Raw genomic sequence first — 15,572 nt, 5'->3', positions numbered from 1 at the left:
AGTAGGACTGTGGAATAAAATAAGCAGCTACATCATAAGTTTTTGTGCTATCTACAAACCTTGTCATTTTTCTGTTACTACAGGCAATCTCTCAGCAAGACCTGGTACATATGGCTATTCAGATTGCCTGTGGAATGAGCTACCTGGCAAGAAGGGAAGTCATCCACAAAGATCTGGCTGCTAGAAACTGTGTGTAGGTGCCACGAGCTCATCACTGTTACTTGATGGGTAGTGCTCCCTGGATTTGGGGTTTTCTCTAGGAGTCACACTGGAACTTTTGTTGTACTTAATAGTAAAGGTGATTTATACCTCTTAACACCCTGATGGCATTCGATGTTCATATTTTTACTTTTCAGCATTGATGACACACTTCAGGTTAAGATCACAGACAATGCCCTTTCCAGAGACTTGTTCCCCATGGACTATCACTGTCTGGGAGACAACGAAAACAGGCCAGTTCGATGGATGGCTCTTGAAAGTCTGGTTAATAATGAGTTCTCTAGCGCTAGTGATGTGGTAAGTGCTGGGATTTCTGATCTCAACAGAAGGGAGAAGCAGCATTCTGTTTAAAATGTTTTGCTCTTTTGGGCCTTTTTTTTTTTTTTTAATCTAATAACTTCCCTGAATTTTTTTATTTGAAAAGTGAGTATAGTTAGTTCTCAGTCACCTCGTTTATGGAAAGAAGCTGTGGCTGTAATTGTGGGCCTGCACTCTGTCATCTTCTTTCATCTTCTCATACATTATGAAGGGAACACTGTTGGTGCTCTGAGGTTGGTTCTTCCCAGCTTTGAAGATGAAGATATTGAGGGTTAGAGAGGGAATACTGACTGATTATTTTGTTTTCTTATGTCAGTCTCAGAATGACTAAGTGGTTGTCAGATTATAAAGGCGTACCTTTTCTTTTTTCTTTTCCAGATGGCCTTTTGCAAGTGTTAGGGGCTATATAATTTATAATTCTGCACATCACATTCATCCTTTTATCAGTTTTCAAGTGATTCTGCCTACTCAAGTGGATCATATAGTTAGGCTCTATACTTAGTGATTATCCTTTCTGAAGCTACAACTACTTGCAAATATTTTGCACTTCTGTTACTTGATACTCTAATTCAAATTAAGCCTAATAATTTTCCTGTCTTGCCTACCATACTTTATTACTGTAGCTTTGTATTTAGAAATTAGATAAAATTTTGTTTGTAAGATGCCCCTATACAGTCAGTGATAATCTATTTGTATTGCTTGTAAAATCTTTTTTGGGGGGTACCGGGGCTTGAACTTGGGTCCTTGCGCTTGCAAGGCAGGCCACCAAACCGCTGATCTAAATCCCCGGCCCGTAAAATCTTGAATTACTTCAAAGTTTCAACTTTAAGGATTAAGCCTACTGTATAATTGTATCTTATGTCTTGGTATATTTTACTTGTACAGTAATTCAGTGTTAGCCTTTTATTACAAAGTGTGTATGCTTTGAGCATTTCTTTTAATAGTATATTACTAAATATTAATTATACTAATTGATTAGTTACATTAATAAGTACAATCCTTTCCTGAGTGTATTAGTTTTCTCTGGCTGCTATGCCACATTGCTAAAACCTCAGTGTTTTAAAACAGTGGTGAATTATTTTCTCACAGTTCAGATCAGGAGGCTAAATGTTTGAAATCGAAGTATAGGCAGGCTCCTTCCAGAGGCTCTGTGTAGAAACTTTCCTTGCCTTTTCCACTTTCACGTGGCTGTTGTCATTTGCTGGCTTGTGGTTACATCTCCTTCTGTTTTGTATTTTTATTACCTTCTCATTTCTGTGTTTTTCAAAACTCCTTCTGCTTCTCTTATAAAGATGACAATGAGAACATTTAAAACCTGTCTACATAATCTAGAATAAACTCCTCAAGGTCTCTAATTTAATCAGATTTTTTTGCCATGTTATGTTTATGTATTTTCCAAATTTTATATATTTTATAATTATGTTTTATTATATATATATTGCCAAGATGATATTTATAGGCCTTGTGGATTAGTACATGGACCTATCTTTGAAACTACCTTTCACTCACCATATTCAATAATTGAAATTATCTAAGATTTCTTTATTGAATACTAATAACCCAATTTAAAATTCTTGAAGTAAGAATAATTTCATAAGGGAAGAACTCACTCATTAATTTCATTTAATTTTTTTCCTTCATAAGCAAAATGCTGTTTAATATGTTGCTCCTTTCACATACCATGTGTCTTAATAAAATGTGTTGAATTGATGTGAATAAACAGTTCAGTTTTTTATGATAATTAAGGTCTTTCATTGTATCTTCAAAATAATTTGTTTTTACTTAATTTAAAATCAGCTATTTTTTTGTATTAAAAAAACTTCATACTTAACAGTGGGCAGGGTAAATGATTATGAGAAAGGCTTCATGGAACACCACAGAGATTAACATGAGATGGAAACCTGCTTCATGTTGCCCACAGGTTCTCCCAGCCAGAGAGGCGTGGGCATGTTGGGAAATGGGTGGCTGGGTGAAGTAAGTATATCCACATTCTTAGGCATAGTGCTATAAGGCTTCAGCTTGTATGGCAGTGGCAAGCTAATCTTGGTCTATTTTCCTGGAGCTCTAATGATAAAACTTACCTAACATTAATGTCTGGAAGGTAAAACAAGTAAAATAATTCAAATATGCAAAACAACTTAGAGTTTTGGTGATTATCCAAAGTGAATTTAGGCTTTTTTGTGGGAGGTACATTTTTGTTTGGATTTTGATATTCCCATATAATATCCAAAGGGAGTTTGATTTTGGGTGGTATACTACTGCTATATTGAATGATGGTACAAAGTAATTATATTCTCTGATAAGATGCTTGGTTTTTATAGTTGCTATATTTTTATTCAGAAGTTCTCAGTTGTAACTGGAATTGTTAATAGTTTCTACATTAAGCAAAGTTGTTTTCATAGGGGGAAATGTATTTAACTTTCAATTTAGGAACAGAGTTTTAAAACAGATATCAATTGAATTATATCTGTGTGGTTTTCAAGTCTACCCCTTTAGCCTGAATCTAAACAGTTTTGAATGCAAAAAAGTAAAAGAAACTTTTCTCTGTGTTTATTTTGTTTTGGGGCTTTTTGGATTTTTGTTTTGTTTTTCTTAGAGACAGGGTCTTGCTTTGTAGTACAGACTGGCCTTGAATTCACTGCGTAGCCAAGGCTGGCCTTGAATCTTCCTCCCTCAGCCTCCCAAGTGCTAGCTGAGTGTTTATTTTGAAAATCTCATTCCATCATTGATTTAAAATAGGAATTTTCTTATTTCTTTATAATATTGTCATTTTCCAGTGGTGGACTGAAAATTGTTAATTTTGTTATTTGTTAAAATATAGTGTAATTACCTTTACTGAAATGAGGTGGCATTTGTGGCGAACCAAAAAATATTTGATGGAAAGGAAAAAGAAGAGATTTCCTGTAAATATGTCATATCATTTTAAGATGTAACTTCAAAAGATTAGGAGTTTTTAATTATTCCCTTAGAAAAAGCATCAGCAGCTAATATTTTAAAGAGGTATGCAAGATGGCCAATAAGTGCTCTTTGTTTGCACAAAGTATCCCAGAGTATGCATTGCTTAATTAATGTTTGTGTGTTTCATTGTAGCTAGTCTGTTATATAGTTTTGAAATGATAGGATTTATCATAACACAAATGATTAAATATTTTTTAAGAACTCCAGAGTGAAAACCAAGTTAGATTTTATACTTTCAACAGATGAGACTGTGGTTACTGATGCATATTTAAGAAGTGTGAATGAATGTCTCTTCACCTGAGTGGCCTGTTCTGTATTAGTATAACATATTGATGATACGTGGGTTTTGTTTTTTTTGCTTTTTTTTTGGTACCGGGGATCGAACTTGGGCCTTTGTGCTTACAAGGCAGGCGGCAGAACCACTGAGCTAAATCCCCGGCCCACAATGATACGTCTTTTAATTAAGCAAAGCATTTCAGAATCATACTTAGAATTTTTTTTTTTTTTTTTTGGTGCCGGGGATTGAACTCAGGTCCTTGGGCTTGCAAGGCAGGCCACCGAACCGCTGAGCTAAATCCCCGGCCCCATACTTAGAATTTTTATGGTTATGATATTTTATACATTTTGTAAGAGTTCATACATTTTATGTAAGAACCTGCCTTTGTTAAGATGAAGTACTGTCAAATACTTTGTTGCTCCTTTATTTGGCAGCTTTATTTTTTAACAATGTCCATAAATTAATGATGAGCAACATAAGATAATTCTTTAAGTTTGTAATTACTTTTAGCACGTCTTGACTGAACTTACATGGAATGTTTCTGTAACCCACATTCTTCTGAGTTATGCTTAATTTACATACAATGGCAAAAATATCCCTCAGTTTACATTTAATGTGGCTAACCCTTAAGATGTTCAGATTTTTCTTTTTTTAAATTATTGTGAGTTTATTTCTTGCACACACAAATAAGTATCTTCTGCTTTGGATAATTGGGATTAAAAGGACTAGTTGTATCTTTCTGTTTTTCATAACTGTGATGCAAAAGTCCTACACTTCAGTTTGGGGATTGAATATTTTTTGAATTCTTAAATTATGTTTTAAACACATATATTGAAGATTGCATTCAGGTGAACATATTAACATTTCAATAAACTTGATCATTATGCTTTGTTCCCACTTTGCCTTATGGATAGAATTGGGGGTTTAAAAACTGCATATGGTGCAATTCTTTTGAGCTGGAATTGTAGCTCAGTGGTAGAGCACTCCTATCTATGGACAAGGCCTTGGGTTTGATCCCCAGTACCATCAACGATAATAATAGTAATGACTTTTCTTTGGCTCAGTGCTTTGTCTTCCAGGTCTCCTGGGGTGGCAACATCACCCCTACAGCTAGGCAGGAAGGCTCCTAGTGACTCTCTAGCAGGGCTCCCACCTAGTCAGAACAGGGAGCCTATTTCACCACACTACTGTTCCATTTAATGTTTTTCAGAACATTGTTAACTAAGAGTAACTGATTAGATCTGCTGTACTAAAATCAGCCTTGTCCTGTAAGTTGCTATAGTAATAAAGTAGAAATCTCTTAATTCATTGGCCCCAACTTTAGCTAATATTACACTAAAAAGAAAATATACTTTTTAACAAACTACATCAATATACGTTGTTAGTGAAAAGTGTGTTTTATATCCTGTATCTTCAAAAGCTACAAAATAACACTGTTGAAGGGAGCGGAATAAGATGAATAGAACATTGCTGTACTCTAAATGGACATAGCCACAAATTTTTATAAACTGGAAAAAACATCCTGACCTTCTTTCCAACTACGTCAAACAGAAGGAAATTATAGAATAAGTCTGTCTAAATTTTAAATGGTTTAGGTATCAGAAGACTTTAGAGAGCAAGTTTTCCACAAATCATCCTGTGCCATTTGGTTTTGATTTTATTTTTTAAGGGCTGGTTAGCCAACATGTAATTAATCACTTCTGTTGGTTTTTAAGGAAACGAAACTGTGGTTTACCCTTTGGCTTGATCTTTTTTTTTTAATGTGTGTATGTGGTTTTTTTTTTTTTTTTTTCATATTGCAGTATGTAATATGAGAACCTTTGGTACTGCAAAGCGATAATGCAATCAAAACAATGAAAGAAGTAAAAAGTTAAAAGTCAGCATACACACATCAGATTGTTAATGTTACTTGAGTACAACTCCAGATCTCATATATCACCAACATCAGTCAGCAGTCATTATATTAGATCTCCTTTGTCAGTGAATGGAGTTATTCCCTGTGTGTAGGGTGGCAGCATCTATTTACCATCGGGGGGCTCATTGTTTTTTCCTCTACAATCCATATAGAATTGGTTGTCCCTTTTCCACAGAAATGTCACAAAAGTGAGTAAGAAGACGCCCACTTTATCTCAAAGGGTTGGAAACACCCAACGAGTTTCACTTCCTCAGGCTCTGTTCTGTGTAGTCATAAATTGACTTCTCTTTGGAAATGGCACACTAAAAATTAAGCCGTATGTTTACTAATCTCTCATTATTAAGATTTCATAAAGAATATAGTTTTAAGATAAGAAAATACCTGGATGTGAGCAGGCTGTGCTCTAACTTTTATTAATTTAAAATCAGTTTTACTCGTCTAAGCAGAATAGATTATCTCAGCCTTAATCCAAGTCTCTGTGAGGATTTTAAAGCTATGCGCTGATCTCCTTAACTCTCTGGGCCTGTCTAAAAGCACATGTCCAGACTAGGAACTCGAGTTAATAATCATTTAATAAAAAGGGTATTAGATTCTCCAAGGCCAGACCCCTTGGTTTTGGTATTTATGGTAAGGCTGTGCTTAAAATGATTGGGTAGTATTTCCTCCTGCATTCTCTGAAAGAGTTTGTATAGGATTATGTAGCTCACTGCACACGTTGAATTGTCCCCCTCCCCCATTAATCCCCAGAACCTCAGATTGTGGACCTTACTGGAAATAGGCTCACTACGGATGCACTGTTCAGGTGAGGTCATATTCTGTTGGGGTAAACTCCGATCCAGCATGACTGTATCCTAAGGGGAGGAGAAAAAAGTACAACAGTTGAGGTGAGCATGTTGTGTGAAGACAGGCAGAGACTGACGTGCTACACTGCCAACCAAGGAACACTGAGGTCTCTGGGACTTGGAAGAGGTGAGGAAGCCATCTCTCTGCAGGATACAGAGGCAGAGCCCTGCCAGCACCTTATTATGAATTTCTAGTCTCTAGAAGTGTGGGACAGAAAATGTCTGTTGTTTGAGCCACTGGTTTGTGATATTTTATTATGGTAGCCTTAGAAAGCTAATACTTACATTATTTCTTTAAAATATAATAAAATTCACCAGTGAAATAGGATGCGAATTTCTCTTTGTGGAACATTTTCTATGTGTAAATTTAACTTCTTTAATGAATATAGATAGGGTTGTATGGATTGTTTGCTCTTGTGTCTGTTTTTGTAATTTGTATACAAAAATAGTTTGCTTCATCTAAATTATGGAATTTATTAGTATAAAATTGAATTTTTCAGAATTGAAATTTTTTAGGTGTCCATAGAATCCGAAATGATCATCTTTTATTCCTGATGTTAATTTTATGTTCTTTGTTCCATCTACCTCAGTGATTCTCCCCTGGGGACAGTTTTGCCCCCTACCCCAAGCAGGGCAGAGTAACAGCTTTTGGTTGTCACAACTTGGATAATATGTTAGTGGCATCTATTGGGTAGAGCCCAGAGATGCTGTTAAATATTCTGTAATACACAGGACAGACCCTGTGCAGTAATGCTATCATGACAGAAGTGCTGAAGTTAAGAAAAGGATTGTGAGTTTACAATGTATACCTTTTGTTTTCAAAATATTCTACCACTTCATTTTTTTAAAAAAATGTTTTTTATTCATTAGGTTAATTGGTACATTTTAGATATAAAGTGTGATGACATTCATCATTGGGAATTTGTACCTGTATATGATATATCTTGATTCTTATTTTCTCCCCATTCCCCTGCCCTCCCTCCAACCCCTCAACCCCTCCCTATTTTCAAAGACTTTGTTTCCATTTTTTTCCTTTGTTCATATTTATTCCTTTCCTTTTCCCTACCCCTCCAACTTATCCTGCCCCTTTGGAACTTTTCTTCCTCTTTCACATTATCAATTATACATTTTGATCCTTATTTACACCTTTAGTTTTTCAGACCAGAGAAACTATTCAGGATTTACACATTTGTCCTATTTATTTCACTTAAGAGTACGGCCTCATTGTGCATCCATTTAGCTCAGATGTCTCTTAATTTCTCATTTTTTATGGCTGAGTAGTACTTCATTTTATTTTTTAAAAAACACATCTTTATCTGGTCTCCAGTTGATGGGCAGTTGGCTGTTTCCAAGTTTTAGCTATTACAAATTGTCAGTATAGATATGGATTATCACTGTGGTATGATTCTTTTAATTCTTTTGGGGAGAAACCCAGCAGGGGAATAGCTGGGTTAAATAATGGGATCTCTAATCCTAGTTTTTTAATCTCCATATTGATTCCCACAATGGTTGCACCAGTCTACACTCCCATCAACAGTGGAGAAGTGTTTTTTTTGTTTTGTTTTTTTTATCCACTGCCCTGCCAGCATTTGTTACTGGTTGATTTCATGATAGCAGCCATTCTTTCTGGGGTGAGATGGAATCTCAGCATTGTTTTCATTTGCATCTCTCTAATGACCAGCAAGCAATGGTGAACTGTTTTTCATATTTTTATTTGTTGTTTCTACTTCACTGTCTGAGAAATGCCTATTCATTTCATATGCCCATTTTTGGATTGGGTCTTTAAATTTGCAAGTCTGATTTTTCTAAGTTCTTTATATATTCTAGATAGTAGACCTTTGTCAGAGGAACAGGTGTCTACCACTTCATTTTTAATGTAAGCACCTTACTACGTATTTCTCTGTTCATTCCATTCTATCCTTTATTCTGTTGTAGACATGTAGTTTACATCTCTATATATTATAAACCCCATAGTACACAGCTATTTTTTCTTTAAATAATCTTAAAGAAATTTTTAAATTGAGGGGAGAAACACTTTTACTGTTACCCACATATTTTCAGCATTCTTCATTCTTTCTGTAGATCCATATTCTCATCTAGTTTGTTGTTGTTGTTGTTGTTTTTCCACATGAACAGTGCTCTTGGGTCTTAGAACAGGTCTGCTTTTGTTAAGAGAATGCAGTATTTTGTGTTTCTTTTTGAAGTATGTTTTGACTTGTATTTCTCAATTTACAATTTCAAAATGTTTTATAAACGTCAGTCCATTATTTTCTTGTTTCATAAATTATGGTAAGAAATGTGGCCTTTTTTGGCTAATACAGGTTGAGCATCCCATATCGGAAATGCTTAGGACTAAAAGTCCCTTGAATTTTAATTTTTTTTTCAGATTTTTGAATTATTTGCACTTACATATTGAAATATCTTGGGGACGGAACCCAAATCTAAACATGAAATCTTCCTGTTTTATGTACACCTTTTACAGATAAGATAGCCTGAAGTCAATTTTATGTATTATATTTAATAAATGTGCATGAAACACATTCATGATGTAGAATTTTCCACTTGTGGTGTCCTGTCTTCCCACAAAGAGTGTTGGATTTGGGGGCATTTCAGATTGTGGATTTGGACTAGGGATGGTCAACTTGGATAAAGCTTCTTTAAGAATTTACATTTTATAGAGTTTTTCTAGACTTTTTAGGGTTTTTTTTTTTAGATTTTTAGTAACTTTTTAAGAAAAAATGTAATGCACTATGCTTAGTATTTGTAAACGAATGTATTTATTATTTGTTTTTCTTTTTTCCTTTCAGTTATTAAAAAAGGCATTTTAGGGCAAGCCATTAATCTGAGCTTCAGTTTCTTCACCTTGTAAAATTGAGCTACTAGTGAATTATTTTCAGGGTGCATTGTGAAAGTTTAGTGTGATAAAAGTTTAAAAATCCCTAGAACTTATAGGAATTTATAAACACACAGTGACTCACATGTATCTCCTTCCATACCCAACCTTAGTTGAGAGTTTGGGGTTCACATGTCGCAGCAGCTCTGTGTAGAAGTGTTGCCTGTCTTCCATTCCTTCTCCAGGATAGTGCATCCAGGGCTGAGCCATACTGGGGAGCCTGGATCAGTCCATAAATAGGAACTGTTGTCACTGCTTATGATGTGTACTCCTACTGATAGTTCATATGCTGATTTTAAATAGGCTAATCTTTTACTTGAGCAAGATTGGAAGATAATTTTTAGGATTTTTATAGGTTAATTATACAGCTTTAAAATAAACAGCTAGAGATGTTGTCCAGTGTTACAGCAAGTGCTTTGCACATATGAGACCCCAAAATTACATACCTATGACTTTATTTTACATAATTTTGTATATTTCTCTTTCTCAGGATTTTCTTATTTTCATTTAGGCTGAAGTCATTCATTTTCCATTTCTCAATTGTGTAAACAGGCCACAGTTTTTAAAGTTATCAATTTTTATATTGAGAAAATCTTAGGTATAATTCATGGTTTGGGGTTATATATCACAATCAATAGAAAACTTCTTCCGATAAATCTCAGTACTTAGAATATATAATACTAATATTTACATTAAAGGATGCATTCACTGAAATACCTGTTTTCTTTCCCAGCAAGAGAAACTAACTTGATATAAGAGATTTCTTTTTATAAATAAGTATTATTTTTCTTTCCTTAAGAATTAGTTGAACTGATATTTTTTACTTATATCTGGCTGAAGGCAGCAGCAGCACCCAGGCAACATTTTTAAATGTTTCTTCATTGTGTTTCTGCTCCTTTCCTAGTGGGCCTTTGGAGTGACACTGTGGGAGCTTATGACTCTGGGCCAGACGCCCTATGTGGACATTGACCCCTTTGAGATGGCTGCATACCTGAAAGATGGTTACCGAATAGCCCAGCCAATCAACTGTCCTGATGAATTGTGAGTTTTTCAGAGTGTGAGCACATGAATCTCATTTCATATAGTATATTGTTATAAAAGCAAAAGAACAAGTGTCCATGGTTGTACAGAGATCCCTTTTGAGAATAATGACTCCTCGGGCTTGAATTAGATTTGCAGAGAACTACAAAATTAGATTTATTCACTCTTTTCCTTGCTTGACATATTTATATTGTGTAATCTAAACACCATAAATTAGTGTGAGAGACTAATGTACACAGTGAGCAGACTGAATGCTGTTACCTGACTTGTGTAAATGGAAGAGTACAGTCCTTAGGAAAGCCTTTCTCACATTCACCTTGACTTGCCAGGTATTCATTGGCACAAAAGGAAGATGCTCTGTGCTAGTGAGGGCGTAGTTGCTTTCTGTCTTCTGTTTTCATCATGTAGCTGATCTTCCATTTTGTGGAAGTGGGGTGGGCAGGAGGCTGGTGGGATAAGTGAGTGCACAGATGAGTGTAGTCTTTAGAACCCCCGAAGGCTTCTATACCAGAGTAAGGTTTGATGTAGATTTAGGGTTCTTAGGCCTTAGGTAAAACTTTGTGTGAGTTTTTCGTATCAGAACTTAAATATTAAGATAATTCACGTTATTTGATTGTGTTTTATGTATTTCCATGAACTTGTTATTTGCTGAGATAATTTGGTATCCTCTGATAAGGAATTGAAATCTGCATATATAATTCAAATAACTAATTTTAGTTTTTCAATTTAGAATTGCCAAAACATAGTACAGTTAATCACATTTAATATATTTTGCATATTTGTGTTTAAACAAAACAAAATTGCTATCAAATTCACTAAAAGATAAAGAGTCGTTTTAGTAGCAACATTTTCCATTGTCACTACAGATTTGCTGTGATGGCCTGTTGCTGGGCCTTAGATCCAGAGGAGAGGCCCAAGTTTCAGCAGCTGGTCCAGTGTCTCACAGAGTTCCACGCCGCCCTGGGAGCCTACGTCTGATTTCTCTCCCGGTCCCACAGCATCAGAGGACGGTTCCTGCCATGGCACCTCATGTGTAACACGATGCCAGCAGAAGCACATTTGTCTTCCAGAACACTGTGCCTTAGGAATGCTTTAGAATCTGAACTTTTTTAAAGATAGACTTAATAATGTGGAATATTTTCTAGGTATCATTTTTATTAAGTTGAAATAAAAGGGGTTTTGTAAATTGTTGGGCCAAAAATTTTTTAAAACATAGTTACTTTGGACTAAGGGTGCATTCTTACTAAATAAATAAGCAGTTTTTAAAATTGTTTAGACACATATTTGGAATAGCTGTCTTAGTGCCAACTGCTTTTTGTGTTTTTACTTCAACAAGGTAATGTAGGTGACTTACCTTTAAAGTTGTTTTAATATTATTTTTATCACTACTCTTGGGAATGGTTTGTCTTCAGGATGCAGTACTTTTCTTAGAAAAGAAAAAGCAGCAGAAAAAGATGTCTGATTTACCTTGTTCTAGAAAAGGCAATACTGGAGGGAGAAAAACAAAAACTAGAGAGAAAAAAGAATTTTTGAAAATACTAGAAACAAATTGCCCTTGCATGAAATTTTTAAAAAATTTTTTTAATGAAAAGGAATTCTGCTTTCTTATTTTGGGGGAAACAGGAGCTGGTTCCTTACATCTTAAATTTGTTAGAAATTTACTTTCCTGTGAGTCAGAAGTGGGTTTGAGGCAGAATAGTAGGAGTAATGGCAATTTTATTTATTTTTACTCTCTGGGAAAGGACAGAATGTAATTCTAGAAAGTGAAACCTCATTTCTAAGGTTATGATTCCCTTTTATTGCACCTAGAATAAGTGCTATGCACAGAATAGGTGCTTGAGTTGTGGTTTGTTTTTGTTTTTTTTAATTGTAAACTGATAAATTTTGTGCTTATCTTTGAGGCTGGCTTAAGTGTAAAATTGTTTTTTAAAAACTTGAAAAATAAAGGATTTGTTTTATATTATGGCAGTATTGAAAATATTATTCGTAATGCATGACTGGTGGTTGTGTCTTTGAAAATGCAATACCTAGAGGGTCATGTTTTATTTTATGAGTGTTTCACTCAGTTCCAAAGCCCTAAAAACGACAGCTGAACCTGCTCAGCTTCCAGGATCCGGTAAAACATTGGAATCATTTCTTTAGAGCCATTAAATAAGAGGTATACATGTATATATACTCAGTTTTAATTGTCCTAAGGTAGAGTGGAATGGAAAAATAAATGTACCTGCCTTTCCTTGCCATTTAGAGTATACAGGAGGATAATGTGTGGCAGTTGGAGGTGTTGGCTGTTTTTAAATAAGTTTTTTGGGGCCGGGGATTTAGCTCAGTGGTTTGGTTGCCTGCCTCACAAGCGTTAGGTTCTGAGTTCGATCTCTGGTACCAAAAAAAAAAGCTTTTTTAGTCAGCAATACATCTGGAAAAAAGTACATGCAACCCAAGAGCATGATTTTCTGTGTATGGTTTATTAACACTGGTGCTTCGGTTTTATGAAATATACAGTCCCCAAATGGCTGGTTTCAAAAGAAGCTCCTTTGAGCCATTTGTAAGTTACAGATGCTTTTGTTCATAACTTACATTCTTGGGAAGCATCAGTCAACAAATAATTACTTAGCATAGAGTCATTCAGCTCTCACAACTCTTCTAACATTCAGCTCATTCTTTTGTATGTGCAAGTGAGTATATAATAACAGTTAAATAGAGCTGTTAAGAAGATAAACGAGCTGACATCTGACTTGGTCCCCAGTTAAGTGCTCTCAGTCTCCCAGGGTTATTATGGTGCCTTTAAACTTGCCTTTTTGTATTTATAAGCTCTTTTATTTTATGTATGTATGTATGTTTTAGTAGATTTTTCTTGCTGAGTTAGTAGGAAACATTGACATAGGAAAGAAAATAATAGTTATAAGGATTCCATAGCTGGCCCTCTTTCAGTGGTTTTGTCACAGATAGCAAATATTACTGGACAGATTTTGTAGAAAATGTAATTTTAATAGCAAAGAAATTGACAAAGCATTAATGTTATGTAAACTGGGTCTTGTTATCTAAATGTCCACTATATTCTGTCTTTTCTTAAAACAGTCCCATTGTAAGGATTTTAGATGCAAGGAGGATTGAGGTATTCATTCAGTATGTCTCTTGAGTGCCAACTGTATTCTCAGATTTCAGGATATGTAGGGAGCAAGACAGATAACATTCCTCCATTTTAATATCTCACATTCTATATAGGTGAAACAGATAATGAACATTCACAAAATTTTGCTAAATACTGCAATAGAATTTATACAGCAGTATGAGAATAATTTCAGATGTCATAGCTGGCTTCTTTGCACATTGAGTATTTGAATTGAGAGTTGAATGACAAAAGTCAACTGTGAGAAGATCCAAGCTAAAGGGACATAATTGTAGAAGCCTTGAAGCAGAAAGAAACTACCCTCCAAGCTAAGTGCTTCTCCTCCATCCTCCATCTGCTGCTGTTGGAAGGAGATAAAGGAGGCTAACGTGGCTTGAATGCAGTAGGAAAGGGAATAGAACCAGATGAAGTCTGAGAAATTCAAGAAGACAGCCAGCTCTTGTAAGCCATGGGACACATCTACATTGTATTCGACGTACAATAATTGATCCAAAGATTTTTCAGATAAGAGTGACATGATTCAATTTTAATGTTATTTTTTGGGGTGTACCAGCGACTGAACTTGGGACCTTGCGCTTGCAAGGCAGGCGGCAGAATTGCTGAGCCAAATTCCCAGCCCTCAATTTTCATTTTAGAAACATTGACCTAGCTCATCTGAAGATTGAGTTGTAGCGAAACAAGGGTAGAAGTAATGACTCCTTTTAAGAAGCATTTGGATAATCCAAGAAAGAAAAGGTAGTGATTTGAACTTGTTGGGGTGGTGGAGGAGATGGTAAGTAGGGGTAGATTGGAGACACATTTTGAAAATAACAGATTGATGCATTGAATAAGGATGGGAAAGATAGTCAAGGATGACTAGTTGGTTTGGGATTGAGCATCCAGTTGTATGGCCAAGTACATCCTGAGATGGAAAAATCTAGAACTTTTTGCAGGGTTACCAGTAATTTGCTACATTGATTATCTAATTGGAAGTTTTGGATCAGTTGATGACTGTCTGCCACTCAGGGAAGAGAGCTCATAAAATTTACAAATAGTAATAAGGACCACCTCTGTGCCATGGTGCTAGATGTATTTGTCTTGGGAGAGTATGTGAGGAGTTTTTGGACTACTCCATCGTTTAGGGATCTAGTGAAGGAAGAACAGAACAAAAATACTGAAAAGAAGCCACAGTACTTGGCCAGAGCAATGGCAGAAACAGTAAAGTGAGGTGGTGTGTGAGTCTAGAGAAGAGTATTTAAAATGGAGAGAGAAGGCTCATGGGATTTGACAGTCCATTTGCTGTCAGAAACAGGCAGTGGAGCAAGTTCATGTGTAGGTGCAAGGTGGGGAAGTAGAGACCCTGCTGTAGTCTACACAATCAAAAAGTTTGGCAGCAACAACCAGAGAAGATCGAAGAGTTTAGGGTGGGGCCAGGGGAAAGTGTATTCCTGTGGAGATGAAGATGCAGCCCCAGAGAATGTTCACAGGCAGTAGGATGAACCAATAGAGGAGAAAAATCCCTTTTGGTTATGGGGCACTTCTCTTTCTTGCCATGTGGTCCACAGGCATAAAAGCTTCTATTCTGGGCTCCAGTTCCTTTGGTTGCAGTAAAGGTCGCATTTTTATTGGGGGAAGATGCCCCGGCCCGCGGGGTCAGTAATTGGCAGAGCTCGAGAAGGGGAAGTACCTGGAAATGAGACAAGAGGGGCGCGGAAAGAAGGAGACCAAGCAAAGAGTTGTCAAGGTCTCATTTATTTGCAGATACAGGCAGTTTATAAAGGCAAAAACCGCAAAATTGTAAGAGGAAATAGTTAACCATAAACTTTGGGAGGAGAATGTAACAATAGTGTAACACAATGTTACTATGTAATGGATCAGGTCACTTGTCTGCGCAAACCCGTTGTCATGGGTAACGACACAACTGTGGTGGTGGGGTGATCAGCGGGTCAACATGGAGGCTGTTTGGTTTTTACTTAGGACAGGCTAGCAGCTTAGTCTACCAC

The 15,572-nt window shown here is 35.9% G+C and overlaps 1 protein-coding gene across 3 annotated transcripts in view; it reads left to right on the top strand.

The window, feature by feature from the left end:
* Positions 1 to 12,017, top strand: part of Ryk (receptor like tyrosine kinase) — a 66,363-nt gene extending 54,346 nt beyond the window's left edge. For all 3 annotated transcript variants that reach the window (XM_010625490.1, XM_010625489.1, XM_010625488.2), the window contains 4 exons: positions 84 to 193; positions 357 to 516; positions 10,327 to 10,463; positions 11,330 to 12,017. In XM_010625490.1, coding sequence (XP_010623792.1) covers positions 84 to 193; positions 357 to 516; positions 10,327 to 10,463; positions 11,330 to 11,441 — 519 coding nt within the window. In that variant the 3' untranslated portion in view covers positions 11,442 to 12,017. The remainder of the gene's footprint in view (positions 1 to 83; positions 194 to 356; positions 517 to 10,326; positions 10,464 to 11,329) is intronic.
* The last annotated feature ends 3,555 nt before the right edge of the window (positions 12,018 to 15,572 follow it).

This window comes from Fukomys damarensis, unplaced genomic scaffold (genome assembly GCF_012274545.1).
Source record: "Fukomys damarensis isolate Sample0158 unplaced genomic scaffold, DMR_v1.0_HiC HiC_scaffold_37, whole genome shotgun sequence".
NCBI lineage: Eukaryota > Metazoa > Chordata > Mammalia > Rodentia > Bathyergidae > Fukomys > Fukomys damarensis.
This window is presented reverse-complemented; position numbering and strand designations above follow the sequence as displayed.